At 43.2% G+C, this 19,757-nt stretch overlaps 2 protein-coding genes across 2 annotated transcripts; both read left to right on the forward strand.

Annotated features, from left to right (window-relative positions):
- The first annotated feature begins 415 nt into the window (after positions 1-415).
- parietopsin lies at positions 416-6,808 on the forward strand. The gene is made up of 4 exons (XM_077567827.1): positions 416-737; positions 3,217-3,545; positions 3,625-3,870; positions 5,416-6,808. Exons 1-4 carry the CDS (start codon positions 416-418, stop codon positions 5,569-5,571), a joined length of 1,053 nt encoding a protein of 350 aa, XP_077423953.1. The 3' UTR covers positions 5,572-6,808.
- On the forward strand, positions 5,635-19,209 carry LOC144053402 (D(2) dopamine receptor A-like). Its single transcript, XM_077567817.1, has 5 exons — positions 5,635-5,742; positions 9,934-10,346; positions 11,947-12,434; positions 13,128-13,656; positions 16,665-19,209. Exons 2-5 carry the CDS (start codon positions 9,969-9,971, stop codon positions 16,818-16,820), a joined length of 1,551 nt encoding a protein of 516 aa, XP_077423943.1. The 5' UTR covers positions 5,635-5,742; positions 9,934-9,968; the 3' UTR covers positions 16,821-19,209.
- The last annotated feature ends 548 nt before the right edge of the window (positions 19,210-19,757 follow it).

The raw sequence follows: 19,757 nt of genomic DNA on the forward strand, positions 1-19,757 counted from the left end.
TCTGAGGTCCTCCTGGCAACGCAGCGCGTCCCGCCATTTGAGAAGGACTGCATTCATTTCAACTGTAAAGGTTGTGGCGCATTTTGGGTTTATTCAGGTCTGGCACGGGGCCCGTTTGAAGCCTGCAGCTTCTTCCAATGTACTTCCCAGGTAGTGAAACATTTTCTGCCCGATATTCCCACAATGCATATCACGTCAGCAAAAATCAGTTTTAGGGACCCTATTGCTGTAATGACTCAACTTTCCAATTAGCATTATAGCTACAGATTTCATGGGAATGGATCTCCCTCCAAATCCTGTTAGGATCCAATTTGCTATATTGCGCAGAGCAGGCAGATGCACGACTGATCAGAAACGATAAAATCAAGCAGGCCGAGGAGCTGAGCGCACTCATCGGGCGTTTGCCGCTCCCACCATGGACGGCAACAGCACGGCGTGGAGCTCAGAAGCCGCCGAGGCGCCCACCGTCTTCCCCCGCGTGGGCTACAGCATCCTGGCCTTCCTCATGTTCATCAACACGGCGCTGACCGTCTTCAACAACGGCCTGGTGATCACCGTGTCCCTGAGGAACACCGGCCTGCTGCACCCCATGAACGTGTTCATCCTCAGCCTGGCCGTGTCGGACCTCATGATCGGCCTGTGCGGCTCCCTGGTGGTCACCGTCACAAACTACCACGGCTCCTTCTTCATGGGACGCGCCGCCTGCGTCTTCCAGGGCTTTGCCGTCAACTACTTTGGTAAGCGTGTGCCGATATCGGCACCGGCTTGCAAATATGCCTCGAAATATGTGGATCGTCATTGTATAGCCATTGAACATGAACATTTTGTACATTTGAAGTGTATAGAACATGAAATGTGATGTGGATATATGCTCCATTAACCCATTAAGGCCTGGCAAAACATGTCTCTTAAAGCAGAGGTCCCCAACCCTGGTCCTCAGGGACCGGTATCCAGCCTGTTTTCCATGCCTCCCACAGCCAACACAGGTGATTCATATCATCAGCTAATCAGCAATCTCTGGAGAAGGCTGATAACGATCTCCACCTGTGTTGGCTGTGGGAGACATGGAAAACAGGCTGGATGCCGGTCCCTGAGGATCAGGGTTGAGGACCACCGTCTTAAAGCAATGGGTGACTTTAGAGTCCACCCCAAAAACCGGAAGTTTTCCTGGAAATTCCAACGATTTAAAAAAAATAAAAGATATCTCAGCTCCTGAAGCAGATAGAAACATAATTCCCAAAACATTTCAGAGCTTACACCTGTGGCGTTCACACAAACGTTTTTTTGTTTTTTTAAATCAACAAATAAATATCGTATCTTCGGGTATGTTTACGCGCATACTTGGATTAATGGATAATTCGTCGTCCATTCCGTTACGAAGCCGTTGAAATTTTTCCGCATCCTAATTGTCTACAAACACATTTCTTAACAATAGCCACTGTCGACTGGTTTCACTGATTTGAAATCGTCCCGCGCCGCCGTCAATCTCATCATTTATTTTGTAACTCGTCAAATATTTTCTAACATTTATTTTATAACGCCAATCTGCTTAAGCCATAAATGCTCGAATAAAATTCCTTGTCGCCACCTGAATCTAGAAGTTCCCTAATGATTTCTGAATGATCCAAATTGACTTATGATGATAAATAGAGGGGCAACAACCATTGCGCCATCTCTGGAGAAGTTTTTTTCACCCACAATGTCTCTGTACATTCCCACCTCAATCCCGAACCGTGTCCTAGTTCCTACCATCCTACAGGCGCCTTTTGAGCCAACTCTAGATAGACTGTCATGTATCTTTTTGGAAGGTCTGGCTTTCCATCTGGCCACATTAGCATGCAGGCCTGATCGGTAGACTTCTGAAGAGTTGGTTGTCCTTCTGGTAGGTTCTCGTCTTTCTTCAGAGAAACATTGGAGCTCTGACAAGAGTTCTTGATTGGCCAACCTACGAACGGTCCTGGCGGTTGCCGAGTTTTTCCAGTCATGGTTGATGGGGCACATTGTGCTTAACCCTGGAGAACCCAAGAACCCTTTTCTTCTTTGGAAAATTATGAATTATACATTAAATGACTGCTATAAGTTCACTGAACACCAAAATATATGTTTTTTCAATTTTAACCCTTTATTCCCTAATTTAGGATTAGGGCGAAATTTGACCCTTTGAGATTTAGGGGTATCATTTCGAAAAATCAGAATAACAAAAACTGTCAGTAAACTATTTACAGGGATGTGATTTTTCCGCTAATTCGCGGAATTCCGCTTTTTTTTATCTCCCCCCCTCAAAAAAAAAAAATTCCGATTTTTTTTTTTTTTTTTTTTTTTTTTTAGTAGTTCATTGTGTATGCACATGACTCCGACAGATAACATCTTCTGCTATAACAAAGACATTTGTGGTATGCTCTAATATGAGTTACTTTTCATTTGGTCATGATTACAATTATTTGTTCATGAAATTTGAACTCTTCAACATTATTTATGTGTTAACTTAGTAATCACATTAGTTAGATATGATGATATTCTCAGTGATAGTTTTTAAAAGCAAAGGCAGTCCAATGTTTTTGAATGTGACTGATTTTGAGTTGACTAAAACTGCCATTTTATATGGGATAGTTCAATATACATTGAAAATTGATGCTGTTGTTTTGTCTATTTCTTTGTCATGTGAGTGCATTGAAAGTACTTAAAAACACGGAAAACCCATGAGCTCCGGGGCCCCCTTGTCCCCCCACCAGGGCACTGCCCTGGACCTAGCTGGGTGCCAGCGGCCCCCAGACCCCCGGCTAAATTTTCAGATCATTTCACTTTGGTCAAATCACATTCCTGTATTTAGAATTTAAGAAAATAATCAATCAAATACACCGCTACATTGAACAATATATATTTTTTTGTTTTATTTGTTGCATTTTAGAACTGGATTTTGAATGCACAAGCACACTTTGGCCAATGGAAAGAAGAACACAGGGACAAAATCACTGCTGGGGGAAAAAAAAAAAGGTCTTTGTTATTTGAGTAGGAGAATTTATAGGGGCCAAATTTGACCCCGTGGGTTCTCCAGGGTTAATAGGACCTTTAAAGCAAAAGAAATGTTTCCCTTGTTGTGATGCGCTATTCAGGCTTACGTCAACAAACATTTTCTTGACATTTTATATTGTAATCAAACAAAAGTATTTGTACTCTATTACATTACAAGAGCCAGCATGTGTCTCCCCCCCACAGGCCTGGTGTCGCTGTGCACGCTGACCCTGCTGTCGTACGAGCGCTACAAGGTGGTGTGCGAACCCTGCGCCAGCCGCGAGCTGAGCATGAGACGCAGCGTGACGGGACTCCTGGCCGTCTGGCTCTTCTGCCTGTTCTGGGCCGTGGCGCCGCTGTTGGGATGGAGCGGGTACAGCCCCGAGGGCGTGCAGACGTCCTGCTCGCTGTCCTGGGAGGAGCGCTCGTGGAGCAACTACAGCTACCTCATCCTATACACGCTCATGTGCTTCCTCTTCCCCGTGGTCGTCATCATCTACTGCTACTCCAAAGTGCTGGCGTCCATGCGGAAGGTACGACGGCACGACGGCACGCTCCACAACAAAAAAATGCCTAACCTAAATGATGGACCGGAGTTTTTTTTCTTTTCAGTTGAACAAGAGTGTGGAGCAGCAGGTCGGGCGTTCTTTGCAGAAGGAGACGGACCACGCCGTCAAGATGGTCCTGGCTATGATCGTAGCATTTTTTGTGTGCTGGCTGCCCTACACGGCTCTGTCTGTGGTGGTGGTCCTGCACCCGCAGCTCCACATCCCCCCGTTGCTGGCCACCATGCCCATGTACTTTGCCAAAACCAGCCCCGTGTACAACCCCGTCATCTACTTCCTCTCCAACAAGCAGGTAAAAGTCCAGACTCCCAAAAGGATCTAAAATTCAATCCGAGTCCTCCTTTGCCATAGCAGAAGTTAGCTCGTATGAAACGGAATTATTATTCCCACTGTAAGAATTTACACAACAGAAAAAAAAGAAGAAAAAAAAAATTAATGATTTACACAACATTAACTCATTCACTGCCATTGACGGCTATAGACGTCAAAAATTAATTTTAAGTATTTCTATTAGTTGAACATTTTTTCCACTTTTGTTAACTCTTTGACTGCCAAAAACGTTAAATAACGTTTAGTAAAATCCTATGGAGGAGTGCCAAAGACGTTAGAAGACGTTTGTTTCAAAACAGAGGTGAAACTAACCATTTTCTATTGTGGATTACTGAAAAACGGAATAAGGTAGAAACAAACTTTTTTTTTCTGATGAAAGATGAGAGTCCAATCTTTTTTTGGTAGTATGTGTGTTTCCATAGTCCAAACACATAATTTTCTATGGACCTTGAAAGATCAGTCAAAATGCTTAAAATCGGCTGGCACCCACGGCATCTTTTTTCTGAAAACGTCTGGCAGTCAAAGAGTTAATAAAAAAATTATTCTGGATTCTGGTTGGTATGAGCAGCATGTGCGGCGGCCGTGCAGGGCAACTCTGATCATCATGAGACCAACAAAATCATAGTATGACACATAACAAGTATGTACAAGACACAGAACGACATCTATGGAGAAAAACAACAACAAAGTTAACAATAAGCACATGATTTCTAACGAGACTTTACAAAATGGCGCTATACGTTCTTGGAAGTGTTGCTTCAAAATCTGGCCCCACACGGGGCACCATTTCAGCCAAATGCAAATGTTTTTTCTCAATAAATAAAATTAGGATTTGACTATTTTGATCATGCAAAATGATATTTTAAAGAAACTCTGCCACCACTTTTCCCCTAAAAGACAATTTTCTGATGGTAGAAAGTGACATTTTGTGTAATGGAAGAAATTGCATTACAGTAATTACGATTCAACTGCTTTCATCAATTCTTTATTTTTCTCAAGCCACCGCACCTCACCTAAATCCGTCTGGCCTAACAATGTTTTCATACAAATATGGCAGAATTCACAACAGCTATTTGATCCATGGATGTACCTATAAATGTATTGGTTCAATTAAAAAAAATGCTTTTCAAAAAGTCATCTTGTTTATATTTTGACATGAAAAGGTCAAGACAAACTAACAGTACATCGCCATCAAACAGGAAGTGGCCACTGAGCTGAGACTGGAGAAAATTGAAGTCAATGTGAAAGTGAATTTTGCCGTAGAGAAAAACTATTGAAACAGTTGGATAGTCAAAAGTATCCAGCAGGTCAAATTAAGTTCACCTGTAAAGGTTAAAGTGCATTTTAGCCCAAAGTCTTCTACTCTTTGCAAGTAATGTTTATCAATGTCAAAATTCCCTTTTGGCGGAGAAGCAGTTTGTGTTTTCACCTGCGTGCTGTTTCTTCACCATGTCACAGCGCCACCAACTGGCCCGGCATGCACATAACATTGTTTTTGTCCCGTCAGTTTCGAGACGCCGCCCTGGAGATCCTCTCCTGCGGCCGCTACATCCCCCGCGGGACCGCCACCGTGGTTAGCGTCGGCATGCGGCCCATGAGCAGGAAGTGCCAGCCCAGCTGCTCCAGCAGGATCAACAGGCACAGCAAGGTGCTACCTTTGTGAAAACCAGACCCCCCCCCCATCCCCATCCCCCCCACGACAAACTCACAGAGAGTCCGCGACGGACGCCATCAACGCCGCGGCGGTCTGGACAGGGGGATTGACAGCTGAGGAGCAGAAGGAGGACAAAGGAAGCAAGAGGACTCCTTCTGCTGCACACTCAAGCAATCCAAGGCAGGCGTAGTGTTGTTCTTCTCACTTTGTCTTGTCCGTGACCGTCGCTATAGACACCGCAAGGCTCTCGTCGGCCATTTCATTAGGTACACTGACACCAAATTTGACTACGGTAATAATGGTCGGTAAAGTATAATAATGATACAGTGTTACCTTGATCACGTTGTATTTGTTCTGTTACCTAGCTCGTAACAAAATTGACTCAAATCAATTATTTTGCCGTTGAAATTAACTCATTCACTGCCATTGACGGCTAAAAAACGTCAAAAATTCATTTGAACTATTTCTATTAGTTGAACATTTTTTTCCCTCTTTTATTAACAAGAACATGAAAAGCTAGAATTTTGTTACTGTACATTTAGAACAGATATACAATTTGTGATTAATCGTGAATTAACTAGTAAAGTCATGCAATTAATTACGATTAACATTTTAATCACCTGACGCCCAATTTTTTTTATCTTTCCTTCTTTTAAAAAAAAAATTAATTCACTGCCATTGACGGCTAAAAACGTCGAAAATTAATTTGAACTATTTCTATTAGTTTAACATTTTTTCCACTTTATAGTAGAGTATGAAAACCTAGGATTTTTTTATGGTACATTTAGAACAGATATAAAATTTGCGATTAATCGTGAGTTAACTAGTGAAGCCATACAATTAATTACAATAAAACATTTAATTGCCTGTCGCTCCTAATTTTTTATATATTTTAATTAATTTATGGCAGTGAATGAGTTAAATGAGTCCCCCCCCCCCCCCCAAAAAAAAATAAAAAATCACAACAATCTCTTGTGATAAAGAATTTGTAAAAGAAAGAAAGAAAAATAGCCCTATATTCATAGTATATCATAACAAGACACTGTAATGAATTTTTTAAATACTGTAATAATCATGTTGCTTGCCTGCCTTTAAGGGGCGTGGCCTAGTGAGTATCGTCGCGCTATCTCGCTGATGCGAGCATCTGGCTTTGCAATGTGGCATGCAGCGGCTCCGTTTACAAGTGCTCTCATTTTGTATTTGTTGTTTGACCGCTTGTCCCATTAAATAAATTGCTTTTGCCTCACCTTGCCCTCTTCAAAGTGGCATTACGGTACTTAAAACAGATGCTTGACTCATTTAACCATTTTCAGCAGTAAGAAAATAATATTTTGTATATAATTAAAGTGATAGCGTCATTATTTTTTTATGTACAATTTGATATATTTAAAAACACATTTTGCCACTCTCGAAGATGGCATTACGCACGCTCAGGAAACGGGAAACGGACAATCATGGCTCCGTTTGCTAACGTCACATGACCAAACCCAGACAACGGGTGATTATTTATTAATAATAATAATTAAAAAAGGGGAATATTAACAGTTGAATTAAGCATGCGTTGATTGAGCCTGCATAACGTGTTACACGTATTTTAATTTGTCATATTATTCAAAACTAACAAGTACCCGTCTTTGAGTTCCGATTGTGCGAATGTCACACGAGCTGACTTTTGCGACAAACGCGTAATATTCCAGACGGGGGCGAAAGGAAATAATACATTGTGTTGATCTAATCCCAGATTTTCCGTCGAGTCGGTAAGCTTCGCATCGGAAGCAAAGAGCATTTCACACTTTATCGGCAAACAGGATTATGCAATGTCAGGCGGTAATCCTCCGGCCCGGCTCGCCTTCATTACCTCGGACCGCTCAACAAGTCCCATCTGGCCCAGCTTCTCACCTTTGGATGGCCAAATGGGATGGGCAGCTGGTCGCCGGCCACGCGATTAAAATTGCACAAAAACATTGGAAGAAAGCGAGATGAACTGTAAAAGTGCCTTTATTTATTTGAAGGTTCTGGTTTTTTTGAGAAGATATGTTATTTTTTTATCTGAAATACTAACAGGAAACCGAAATTGTCCCAAAACTTTTGATTCGACTTCCTGATTCATACATATTGTATAAAGCAGAGGGAGAAAATCCGGGTCCAGAAAGTAAGAACCCTGCCACAATTTGGTTTTAGCCCCTAGTGCTAGCGAGCTAGCTCCCTAGCAGGTAAACGAGCGCCATGGGTGCTAGCTAGCTAGCTAGCGTGGCTCAGAGCTGTATATAGAGTTTGGCCAACTCGGTTTCAGCAGGGTAATAAGATGGCGTCCATATGTCATTTGTCCAGCAGTTGACCAATCATCCTGTGATTGGTGATTGGACACCATCTTGTTACCCCGCTGAAACCGAGTTGGCCAAACTCTATATACGGTTCTGGCTTGGCTAGTTTGGCTTTAGCCCCTAGTGCTAGCTAGTTAACTAGCTCTATGGCAGGTAAACGAGCGCCATCGGTGCTAGCTAGCTAGCTAGCTTGGCTAAGAGCTGTATATAGAGTTTGGCCAACTCGGTTTCAGCAGGGTAATAAGATGGCGTCCATATGTCATTTGTCCAGCAGTTGACCAATCATCCTGTGATTGGTGATTGGACACCATCTTGTTACCCCGCTGAAACCGAGTTGGCCAAACTCTATATACGGTTCTGGCTTGGCTAGTTTGGCTTTAGCCCCTAGTGCTAGCTAGTTAACTAGCTCTATGGCAGGTAAACGAGCGCCATCGGTGCTAGCTAGCTAGCTAGCTTGGCTAAGAGCTGTATATAGAGTTTGGCCAACTCGGTTTCAGCAGGGTAATAAGATGGCGTCCATATGTCATTTGTCCAGCAGTTGACCAATCATCCTGTGATTGGTGATTGGACACCATCTTGTTACCCCGCTGAAACCGAGTTGGCCAAACTCTATATACGGTTCTGGCTTGGCTAGTTTGGCTTTAGCCCCTAGTGCTAGCTAGTTAACTAGCTCTATGGCAGGTAAACGAGCGCCATCGGTGCTAGCTAGCTAGCTAGCTTGGCTAAGAGCTGTATATAGAGTTTGGCCAACTCGGTTTCAGCAGGGTAATAAGATGGCGTCCATATGTCATTTGTCCAGCAGTTGACCAATCATCCTGTGATTGGTGATTGGACACCATCTTGTTACCCCGCTGAAACCGAGTTGGCCAAACTCTATATACGGTTCTGGCTTGGCTAGTTTGGCTTTAGCCCCTAGTGCTAGCTAGTTAACTAGCTCTATGGCAGGTAAACGAGCGCCATCGGTGCTAGCTAGCTAGCTAGCGTGGCTCAGAGCTGTATATAGAGTTTGGCCAACTCGGTTTCAGCAGGGTAATAAGATGGCGTCCATATGTCATTTGTCCAGCAGTTGACCAATCATCCTGTGATTGGTGATTGGACACCATCTTGTTACCCCGCTGAAACCGAGTTGGCCAAACTCTATATACGGTTCTGGCTTGGCTAGTTTGGCTTTAGCCCCTAGTGCTAGCTAGTTAACTAGCTCTATGGCAGGTAAACGAGCGCCATCGGTGCTAGCTAGCTAGCTAGCGTGGCTCAGAGCTGTATATAGAGTTTGGCCAACTCGGTTTCAGCAGGGTAATAAGATGGCGTCCATATGTCATTTGTCCAGCAGTTGACCAATCATCCTGTGATTGGTGATTGGACACCATCTTGTTACCCCGCTGAAACCGAGTTGGCCAAACTCTATATACGGTTCTGGCTTGGCTCGTTTGGCTTTAGCCCCTAGTGCTAGCTAGTTAACTAGCTCTATGGCAGGTAAACGAGCGCCATCGGTGCTAGCTAGCTAGCTTGGCTAGTTTGGCTTTAGCCCCTAGTGCTACCTAGCTCCCTAGCAGGTAAACGAGCACCATGGGAGCTAGCTAGCTAACGAGCACCCGAGGCTAAAGCCAAACTGGCAGGGTTTCTACTTTCTGGACCTCAATTTGGCATCTGTGGTATAAAGCACAGTACTGCTTTTTCCACATATTACTACTTAAAGCTGGAATTATTAGTCAATAAGATTGCACGTAAAAGCTTTAGTGGCAATATGTATAAAATTGAATTGGCTACTGCAAATCATCGAGAAGCCAAATATCCGCCCAGATTGCTCTCAGCGTGGGTTAAGTACAGTGCGCTTGTGTTAAAGTAGAGGCCATATACTTGATTTATATGTACAGTATACATCCCCCTGCACCACTACATTATTTTATTGTGTTGTAATCCTCTTTTTATGGAGGTAGTAGGAAAAAAGGCGAGAAGATTAAAAAGCAACGCAACTGCCCTTCAATTAGCAGCCATTTTTGTTTCCCCCCCCCCTGCCGTGAATTTAATTGATGTGAACGGCGAGAAGTCCCGCGTGGCCTGGCGGCGCTGTCGGGAGTGCTGATGAAAAGGGGCGGATGCGTTCGCAAGCATCCTGCCTGTCAAGAGAGGACGCCGTGCACGGCAACTCAACATGTTGGAGCCATGCCAACCCCCGACGGAAACGGCACGGCGAGCGGCGAGCGCGTCCGAGCCGCCTTCCTGGCGGCCAACTGCTTCATCCTGACCTCCACGTCCGTGGCGGGGCTGGCGGCCAACGCCTTCGTCATCCTGGCCGTGTGCCGGCAGAGGAGCCTGCGCACGTGGACCAACGGGCTGCTGGTCAACCTGGCGGCCGTCGACATCCTGCGCTGCGTCGGCGACTGTCCCGTGCTTCTTGCCGTCCTGCTGCTGCGTGACGGGCGAGGTCGCGACGCTCGCCGGGTCTTGTGCGACGTCCAGGTGGAATACTTTTGTTCTCCTTGTGGTTGTCCGTCTGTCCACTTTACCGAGCTTCCTAGCATGTCTATCTGTTCATCCATACTTTAGTCATCAGTACTTCTGTCATCCATTTGTTCTTCTGGCCATTATCCATCCATTCATCCGTCCATCAATCCCTCCAGTTATCCTTCTGTTAATCCATCCTTTCATTGGTATCTTAATGAATTAATTCACAATTTATTTGTCAATATTTATGTCATCCATCCATCTATCTATTCATTTGTTCTTCTGTCCATTTTCCATTTATCCTTCTATCCATCATCCTTTCATTATCCCATTCCTTCTGTCCATACTTCCACCCATTCATCAACCCTTCATGTTTTTCCTCCAATCCTCTATCGATGAATCCATCCATTCTTCCATCCAGCTATCCAGTTAATCCATTCATTCATTGGTCTCTACATGCGCCATTCATTCATTCATTCATAATTTATTTGTCAATGCTTATGTCATCCATCCATCTATTATGTGCTCTTCTGGCCATCATCCATTCACCTTTCTATCCATCATCCATTCATTATGCCATTCCTTCTGCCAATACATTCACCCATTCATCCAGCACTCTTGTTTTTCTCCATTCCTCTATACATCCATCCATCCCTCCTCTATGCTTCTCTTCATCCATCATTCATTAGTCTTCACATGCCCCATTCATTCATTCATAATTTATTTGTCAATGCTTATGTCATCCATCCATCTATTATGTGCTCTTCTGGCCATCATCCATTCACCTTTCTATCCATCATCCATTCATTATGCCATTCCTTCTGCCAATACATTCACCCATTCATCCAGCACTCTTGTTGTTCTCCATTCCTCTATACATCCATCCATCCCTCCTCTATGCTTCTCTTCATCCATCATTCATTAGTCTTCACATGCCCCATTCATTCATAATTTATTTGTCAATACTTATGTTATCCATCTATTTATTTGTTCTGTCCATTATCCATCCATCCATCTATCCACCCATCCATTTATCCATCCATCATTCATATGACATTCCTGTCCGTACATCCACTCATTCATCTATCAACTCATCTTGCTTTTCTCCATTCCTCTTTCCATTCATCCATGCATCACTCCATCTACCCTTCTGCTCATAATCCACTCATTAGTGTTGACATACTTTAATTAATTCCTTTGTTCGTTCATGCATTCATTCATTCATTTATTCATTCATCCATACTTTGTCATTACTGTCATCCATCCATCCATCTGTCTTTGTTTTTCTTGCCATTATCCAATTATTCATCCTTCCATCCATCATCCATTCATATGTCATTCCTTCTGTTCATACATTCACCCATTCAAAAAAAAATGGACCAACCCGTTCTTTGGGTCAAATTGACCCAAGTGGTGTGTTGGTCCATTTTTCGCCCTATTTAAATTTTTTTACCCCCAACTATTTTTAGTTTACACACATAAATCCTTCCTCCCATGTCTGTCTATCTCTTTCCTTTTGTCCTTTCATCCATTCATTCGTTCATCAGCCTCCATGCGCATATTCATCTTTCTGCCCATCCGCCCATGATCCGTCCTTTTTTTGGGCCGAGCCCAGGTGGCCTCCTTCTCCTTCGTCTGCTGCTCGCAGCTCTCCACGCTGGCCTGCATCGGCGCCGAGCGGTACCGGGCCGTCGCGCGGCCCTTCGAAAGCGGCGAGAGACGGCGGCGAATCCTAGCGTCCATCCCGCTCACGTGGCTGTGGGCCGTCCTGGTGGCTTTCTTGTGCCTGACCTACGCCAAGGACTCGCCCGTGCACGCCAGGTGCACGGGTTCGCCGCAGTCGTCCTCCTACGACACGTTTGGGATTTACGTCCTGTTCCCGCTGTGGGCGGCTTGCTTCGGCGTCACCGTCGGCTTCTACGCTCGGATCTTCGTCCTTGTCCGTGCGCACAATCGGAAGATATTTGACAAAGGAATCTTCCCCGTGTCCAACAATGACAAAATGGAGGGCGGACGCAAGGACCCGTGCGTCGTCCAGGTACACCAAACGGAGGCCGATTCAACCGAGGAAGATTCCAATTTGGCGCCGACAAAAACACAAAGGTGCGTCCTGGCATTTGTTGACCGTTTCAAGCATTGTTCCAAAAAAGTTCAGGAAAAGCCAACAACATTCAGGGTATGACATTTAGGCGATTGTTAGGTTAGTTTAGTTAACGAAAAAACAACGAAAATTCAAAAGACAATTTCGTTAACAAAATAAAGTGAAAACGAAAATGCTTTTTAAAAAATCGAAAAACTAACTGAAACTACATTTTATGTTTTCAAAAATAACTAAAACGATAGCGAAAATGTCCTTTGCTTTAGTCTTTGGGAATTTGTTTAATACATGAGCAATTGATTTTTCCGGCCTCTTATTAGTTGAATACATGAGCCTTTGGGGATGAATTTAAATGTGCTTTTAATTATATTTATGTCAATATTAACCGAAATACTAAGTAAATAAAAGTACAAAATACAACTTGACCTTCGTCTCCACAAATACATGCATTTTTATGGCATTTATTACTGCTAAATTTTGACGTGTCTGCTGCGTTGCGACTGGAATTCCCCCAGTACCGACTTTCCAAATAAGCGGCGGTCATTAATCACACGTTAAAAAATGAGGTTGTATTGAAGGAACTTTAACTCAAAATGAACACACTCATTTTGACACCCCTAGTCAAAATGGATGAAATCATGATCCGTATTCTAAGAATGTACAGAATTTAATCTGTGATGGTCTAAATGTTCCACCAGAAACGAGATTTGTTCAAACGGCAACGAACCCGGCGCAGAAGCTCGATTCACCGAGTTGCCGGCAGCCCAGGAAGCCGTCCAATCCGAGCGCCTTGAGCGGACCGTCGCACAACCATCTCTTGCTGTCTCCGCCGTTAAGAGCGCCATCACAAATGGGCGCCAGCCGCCGGGCGATCGCGGCGCAGAGAAGCGATCGGGCCGGCAGCTGACCTTTGACCAAGTGAAAGCAACAAGCCTTCACGTTTGCACCTTTGTGACCGATCCCGCCGGGTCGACAGGGAGCGCCGCCGCCTCGCCGGTGGCAGTGGCGCTGCCGGCGTCGGGCGGCGGCCCTCTGGAGGCGCCCGACATCCAAGGCGCCGTTTGCATGATGCCGGCCGCCGCCAGCCGGGAGCGATGCAGCAAGAGTAAGGAGAGCAGGACGGCCAAACGGGCGGGTTACATCATCCTCACCTTCCTCGTCTTCTGGACGCCGCTCGTCATCACCGTGCTCGTCAACTGGATTGTGCACAGGAACAGGAACACGCAGGTCATCCGCCTTCGTTTTTTCTATCCATCTGTCCTTTTGTTAGTTCAGCCATCCGTCGATGTCTTTATCCTTCCGTATATTCAATCTATGCACCGGTCCGTCAATCGTACATCCTTCGATCTGTCCATCCATCCATTCATCCATCCGTCTGTTCAGCCTTTCACCCATTCATGTGTCACGCATAATTTTGTTCTTCTCTTCGCTCATTTGTTCATCCACCCAGCTAGCCATCCTTCCGTCCATCCATCCATCTTTCTGTTACTTCATCCAGCCATCTATCTTTCTGTTCATCCATCCTTCTGTTCCTTCATCCATCCATCATCCATCTTTCTGTTCATCCATTCATCCATCCATTATCCATCCTTCTGTTACTTCATCATCCATCCATTCATCATCTTTCTGCTTCTTCATCCATCCATCCATCCATCTTTCTGTTTATCCATCCATCATCCTTCTGTTTCTTCTTCCATCCGTCCATCTATCATCATTCTGTTACTTCATCCATCCATCTTTCTGTTCATCCATTCATCCATCCATTATCCATCCTTCTGTTACTTCATCATCCATCCATTCATCATCTTTCTGCTTCTTCATCCATCCATCCATCTTTCTGTTCATCCATTCATCCATCCATCCATCCATCTTTCTGTTACTTCATCCATTCATCCATCCATTATCCATCCTTCTGTTACTTCATCCATCCATCCATCCATTATCCATCCTTCTGTTACTTCATCATCCATCCATTCATCATCTTTCTGCTTCTTCATCCATCCATCCATCCATCCATCTTTCTGTTTATCCATCCATCATCCTTCTGTTTCTTCTTCCATCCGTCCATCTATCATCATTCTCTTACTGCATCCATCCATCTTTCTGTTCATCCATCCTTCTGTTACTTCATCATCCATCCATTCATCATCTTTCTGCTTCTTCTTCCATCCGTCCATCCATCTTTCTGTTTATCCATCCATCATCCTTCTGTTTCTTCTTCCATCCGTCCATCTATCATCATTCTGTTACTCCATCCATCCATCTTTCTGTTTATCCATCCATCCATCCATTTCAATGAAGTATTATAAGCTTCTGCAGGTGTTCCTAATGAAGTGTCTTGGATGTGCAAATGCACAAAGCCAATTCCCAAAAAGTTGGGACACGATACAAATTGTTGAATAAAAAAAACAAATGCAATGATGCGGAAGTGCCAAATTTTCATATTTCATTCAGAATAGAACATAGAGAACAGGTCGAAAAGTTTAAAGTGAGAAAATGCATGATTTGAAGGGGAAACGATGTTGATTTTAAATTCCATGGTGTCAACAAATCTGCAAAAAGTTGTGACAAGGCCATTTTCAGCAATGTGAGGCATCCCCTCTTCTTCTTTTTTTTTTTTTCTTACAGGAGAGCTCAGTATTGTTCATTCGATTTGACATCATCATTGCTCTCCTTTTTTTTTTTTTTTTTAAAAACAACAACAACAAATCAATTAACTCTTTGACTGCCAAAAACGTTAAATTACGTTTAGTAAAATCCTAGGGAGGAGTGCCAAAGACGTTAAAAGACGTTTGTCTCAAAACAGAGGTGAAACTAACCATTTTCTATTGTTGATGACTGAAAAACGGAATAAGGTAGAAACAAACTTTTTTTTCTGATGAAAGATGAGAGTCCAATCTTTCATTTGGTAGGATGTGTGTTTCCATAGTCCAAACACATAATTTTCTATGGACCTTGAAAGATCAGTCAAAATGCTTAAATCGGCTGGCACCCACGGCATCCCTTTTCTGAAAACGTCTGGCAGTCAAAGAGTTAAATTTTTTTTAAATAAATGTATTTTTTTTTTTAATACATATACATATATATACATATACACACATATATATATATATATATTATCCCCTCTTCTTCTTACAACAGTCCGCAAACGTCTGGGGATGGAGGAGACACGTTTGCAAATAGGAATGCTGTCCCATTCTTGTCCAACACGCGTCTCTCCAACCATTCAACTTTCTTGGTTGCACCTTCGCCTTTATGATGCGCCAGATGTGCTCTGGAAGTGAAAGAAGTGGACTTGCAGGCTGGCATTTTCAATACCCGGACGATATCCTTTTTCCTACGCAGCCGTGATGATGCAATTGGTGCCGCTGGTCATGTTGAGAAATGCAAGATCTTTTCTAAAAGTGATGACGCCTGGTTGGGAGCAGATGTTGCCCTCCAATCTGAATATACCTTTGTGCATTGACCAGGCCTTTCCAGATGTGGCAGCTGCCCATGCAATCCAGTAGGACTTGTCCACCTTGACCCTGACACACGCAGATGGTTGCAGATTCTCAGAATCTTTGGATGATGACTTCAAGCTTTTTGCGATTTTTGGCTGCTAAACGCCTTTCTGATATTTCTTTCTGCGCAACATTGGAGGAATGAGTGATTCTCGAACCATCTTGGCTTCTGGGAGACACGGCCACTACGAGAAGCTCTTTTTATACGCCAATCAAGTTGCCAATTCATTAGTGGTGACAATTGATTTTTCCAGCCTCTTATTGCTGTCTGTCGCAACTTTTTGGAGATTTGTTGGCAGCATGAAATTTACATTCAACATATTTTTCTCTTCCGATGATACCATTTCTCAGTTCTCACCTGTCAAAATATTGAAATTTGGCACTTCCGCATAATTGCATTCAGTTTTTATTCACAATTTGTATCGTGTCCCAACTTTTGTGGAATTGGCTTTTGTACATTTGCACATCCAAGACACTTCATTAGGAACACCTGCAGAAGCTTATAGGACTTCATTTAAATGGTGTATTTTCACATCATTTCCGATAAAATACGCTCGCAGCAAAACGAATGTAATGTCATTTATTTGATCTCCCGCTTGCGCGTGTGCAGTTTTGTTCTTGCGCCGTCCCTTGACGATCCATCATCAAACGTCCGCTTGAGACACATTTGAAATCAAAACGCATATCCCACAAACGACTTTGAAGCCACGTTGTTCTTCTTCTGCGTTCCAGAACGCGACCGCGCAGGAAGTGGAGATCCTGTCGGTGTCCATCGCCTGCATCACATCACTGAGTAACCCGATAACGTACGCCGCAGTCAACCCGCACTTCCGCGCCGAGTTTTGTCGGCTGAAAAGCAAGCTGGCGTCCTCCGTGCTCCGCCGCTGACGTTTGTCTTTCCGTCCGTCAAGCGCCGGCTCAATTAGTCCCGCAGCATCCCGGAGCGGGAGGCCTATCGAATATGATTTCTTACTCGGCGCTCGGAAAAAAAAAGGAGCCGAGATGGACGTAAGCAGCTCTGCAGGAGCGCGCCTCCGGAGACCCGGTGGCCCGAACCACCCGCTGGGCTGCTCGGGTCCAAACATGTTCTCCAGCAGCACCTCGTCATTATTTTTAGAACATAACCTGCTCTCGTGTATTTAACCCTCAGGCCTTGTTCGATTTGAGCAACCTTTCAGCTCGTTAGTGCCCGTTTTTGGCCATGTATTGATAACGGCCCTGATTTAATGCAATCCTAAATTGCATGTTCGCTCGCTCTTGCCGATTGCATGGACTGTTGGAAAATGTTGTAAAAGTGGGAGAGACCATCATAAAAAGAGAGTTTTGCACTTGAGGTAGCTCTTATGGCTTTCACAACTTGGGAGAGAGCTAAAAGCACAAAATCAAGTTCATCAAATCATTGTTTTGTTTGATTCAGCTTGTCCCAAGTGTGCCGCAATTGGATATATTAGCGCTCATCCTGTGGAACATGGTTTTCAAATTTTTGCCCATAAAACTGTCACCGTGTGCTGAAATTGACATGTGCAGAAAGGCAGTTGGAAGAAGTTTATTTTTATTTATTGTTTATATGTAGGTGATATGGCATGACTCCTTCTTGTGACTGGCTCCCAGTCAGAGGCGTCAAATCCAGGTCCAAAACGTAAAAACCATGCCACAGTTAGCTTTAGCCCCTAGTGCTAGCTTGCTAGCTAGCAGGTAAAAACCACGGGTGCTAGCTAGCTACTGAAGTCCATCTTCTGTTTTGATTTAGTTGTAACTATTTAGAATTGGACATAATTGCTTTGATTTACTTAGTATAGTTCTGTGTGAGAATTCAAATGATGTCAGGGGGTGATTTTCTCTTTTCACACATTTCTGAAACCATTTGGTGGGGGCATGCGAATGTGTTAATTAGATCCCTTTGTTTTTACTACCGGCCCCACTAGGTCTGTCTCTTCTGAAAAACAACTCAGCTCTCTTATCTGACTTTCTGTGTACCATGTGACTATCTGGGAGGGATTTTCAAGGACAAAGGATATCAGTGACGAGCAGAGGAAGGGGCGACACAGATGAGAAGAGCATGGCGTGGGTTCAACTGCATTTTCTCTCTGTACAAATTTGTGATAATAAATCCTTGAGGAAATATCTGATTTCACAGATCTCATTGCATGTTTTGATAATCAACATCATGAACACGAGAAAACAAAGAATCCTTCTGACAACACTATCTAGCTTGGCTTTAGCCCTTAGTGCTAGCTAGCTTGCTAGCTCACTGGTCGGTAAATGAGCATCATAGGAGCTTGCTAACTAGCACCTGAGGCTAAAGCCAAACTGTGGCAGGGTTTTTACTTTCTGGACCTGGATTTGCCACCTCTGCTCCCAGTCAGGTCATTCTCAAGTTCCAAAATTGCATTGCTGAATAAATAATTTTTTGTGACAATTTTTGTTTCTGGCATTTCAAAAATCCTCACTGTGCTACACTGGCGTCACTTTTACTGCATAAAATGTTTTTACTTACTCAGTTCTTGTCATTGGTGGAACTTTTGAACCCTTACGATTCTATTTTTGTTTGCACAATGTGGAACAGCCTCAAATGAATATTCTATGTTCTCATTTATTTTACAGTACTGCTAGTTGTACAGTCAGCCAGCAGAGGGAGCTTCCACGTCTTAAATTATAACGTAATTCAGCAGAGGCGATCACTACTTAAAATCGAAATTGCGTGACTCATTTGCTTCACTGAAGTGCCGTAAGCCATTAAACACTCTCTTGGAAAAATAAGATCATTACATGGAATTGCTCACTTGTTCAAAAATTCATAAATGATGCAATCTGGTAGAAAACAAAACAAAAAAAACCTCCCAAATTCTCAAGACCTGAGCGTGTATGAAACCCGTTGCACTCAAATTCAATGCAGTAAATAAAAAGGGATTAAAAGTGGCATATTTATATTAAATGACAAAATCAGACAAAAAAAACACACCTTTGGGAAGATTCATTACATTTGCATGAACACAGCTAAAATGGTTACGATAAATCAATATAATAAATAATGGTCAGCATACATTTCAGACCAAAAGCCTTTTTTTAAACCCTCAACGAAGAAAAACATGGCTCATTTGGTGGATGCTTCGGTAGAGCAGCAGTATTTATTCTTGCCGCCTTAGCAAACTAAATGCACAATATGTGATTCTCCGCCTCTCCCTCTCCTCACCTCCCTTTGTACAAGGTGTCCCCACAAAAAAAAAAAAATAATAATAATAATGTGGCAAGATGGCATCTATGATGTTGTACTCCTGGTGAAATAAATGGAATTATACGTAAATGCATTTAGGCTTCTTTTTTTTCCCAGTCTGACTGGAATCATTTTGGAATAGTCTGGTAAATGTCAGAATCAGAATAAGTTACATTCTCATTAGTTAGACACAGTCAGTTGATGTACTTTGTATTATTTTATTCAATAATCAATGAATGATTGTAACTGTGCCTAATTCATGAACTTTTTTTTTTTTTTTTTTTTAAATAAACAATCGAATATCCAATTTTCACTCATATTTTGTCAAGGTGTATGAACAAGCCAAGTTTAATGTTTGACTTCAACATATAGACGAGCTTATTTCCACATTATATTAAGTTTTTCGGTCCCCACTTAGTTAACTGTACTAATGTACTCAACATCAAACAATTTCAAGTGCTGAAATCCACAAATGCTCTTGAATGCTTAAAATGTCTGACGAGTGAGAAGCTCCGCCTACTTCCTCATTTTACGTGGGGAGTATTGGTTGTCCTACCTGGATTTACGTGTGTGTGTGTGTGTTTTTATTAGGCAATATTGAGTGAAAATGG

This window comes from Vanacampus margaritifer, chromosome 6 (genome assembly GCF_051991255.1).
Source record: "Vanacampus margaritifer isolate UIUO_Vmar chromosome 6, RoL_Vmar_1.0, whole genome shotgun sequence".
NCBI lineage: Eukaryota > Metazoa > Chordata > Actinopteri > Syngnathiformes > Syngnathidae > Vanacampus > Vanacampus margaritifer.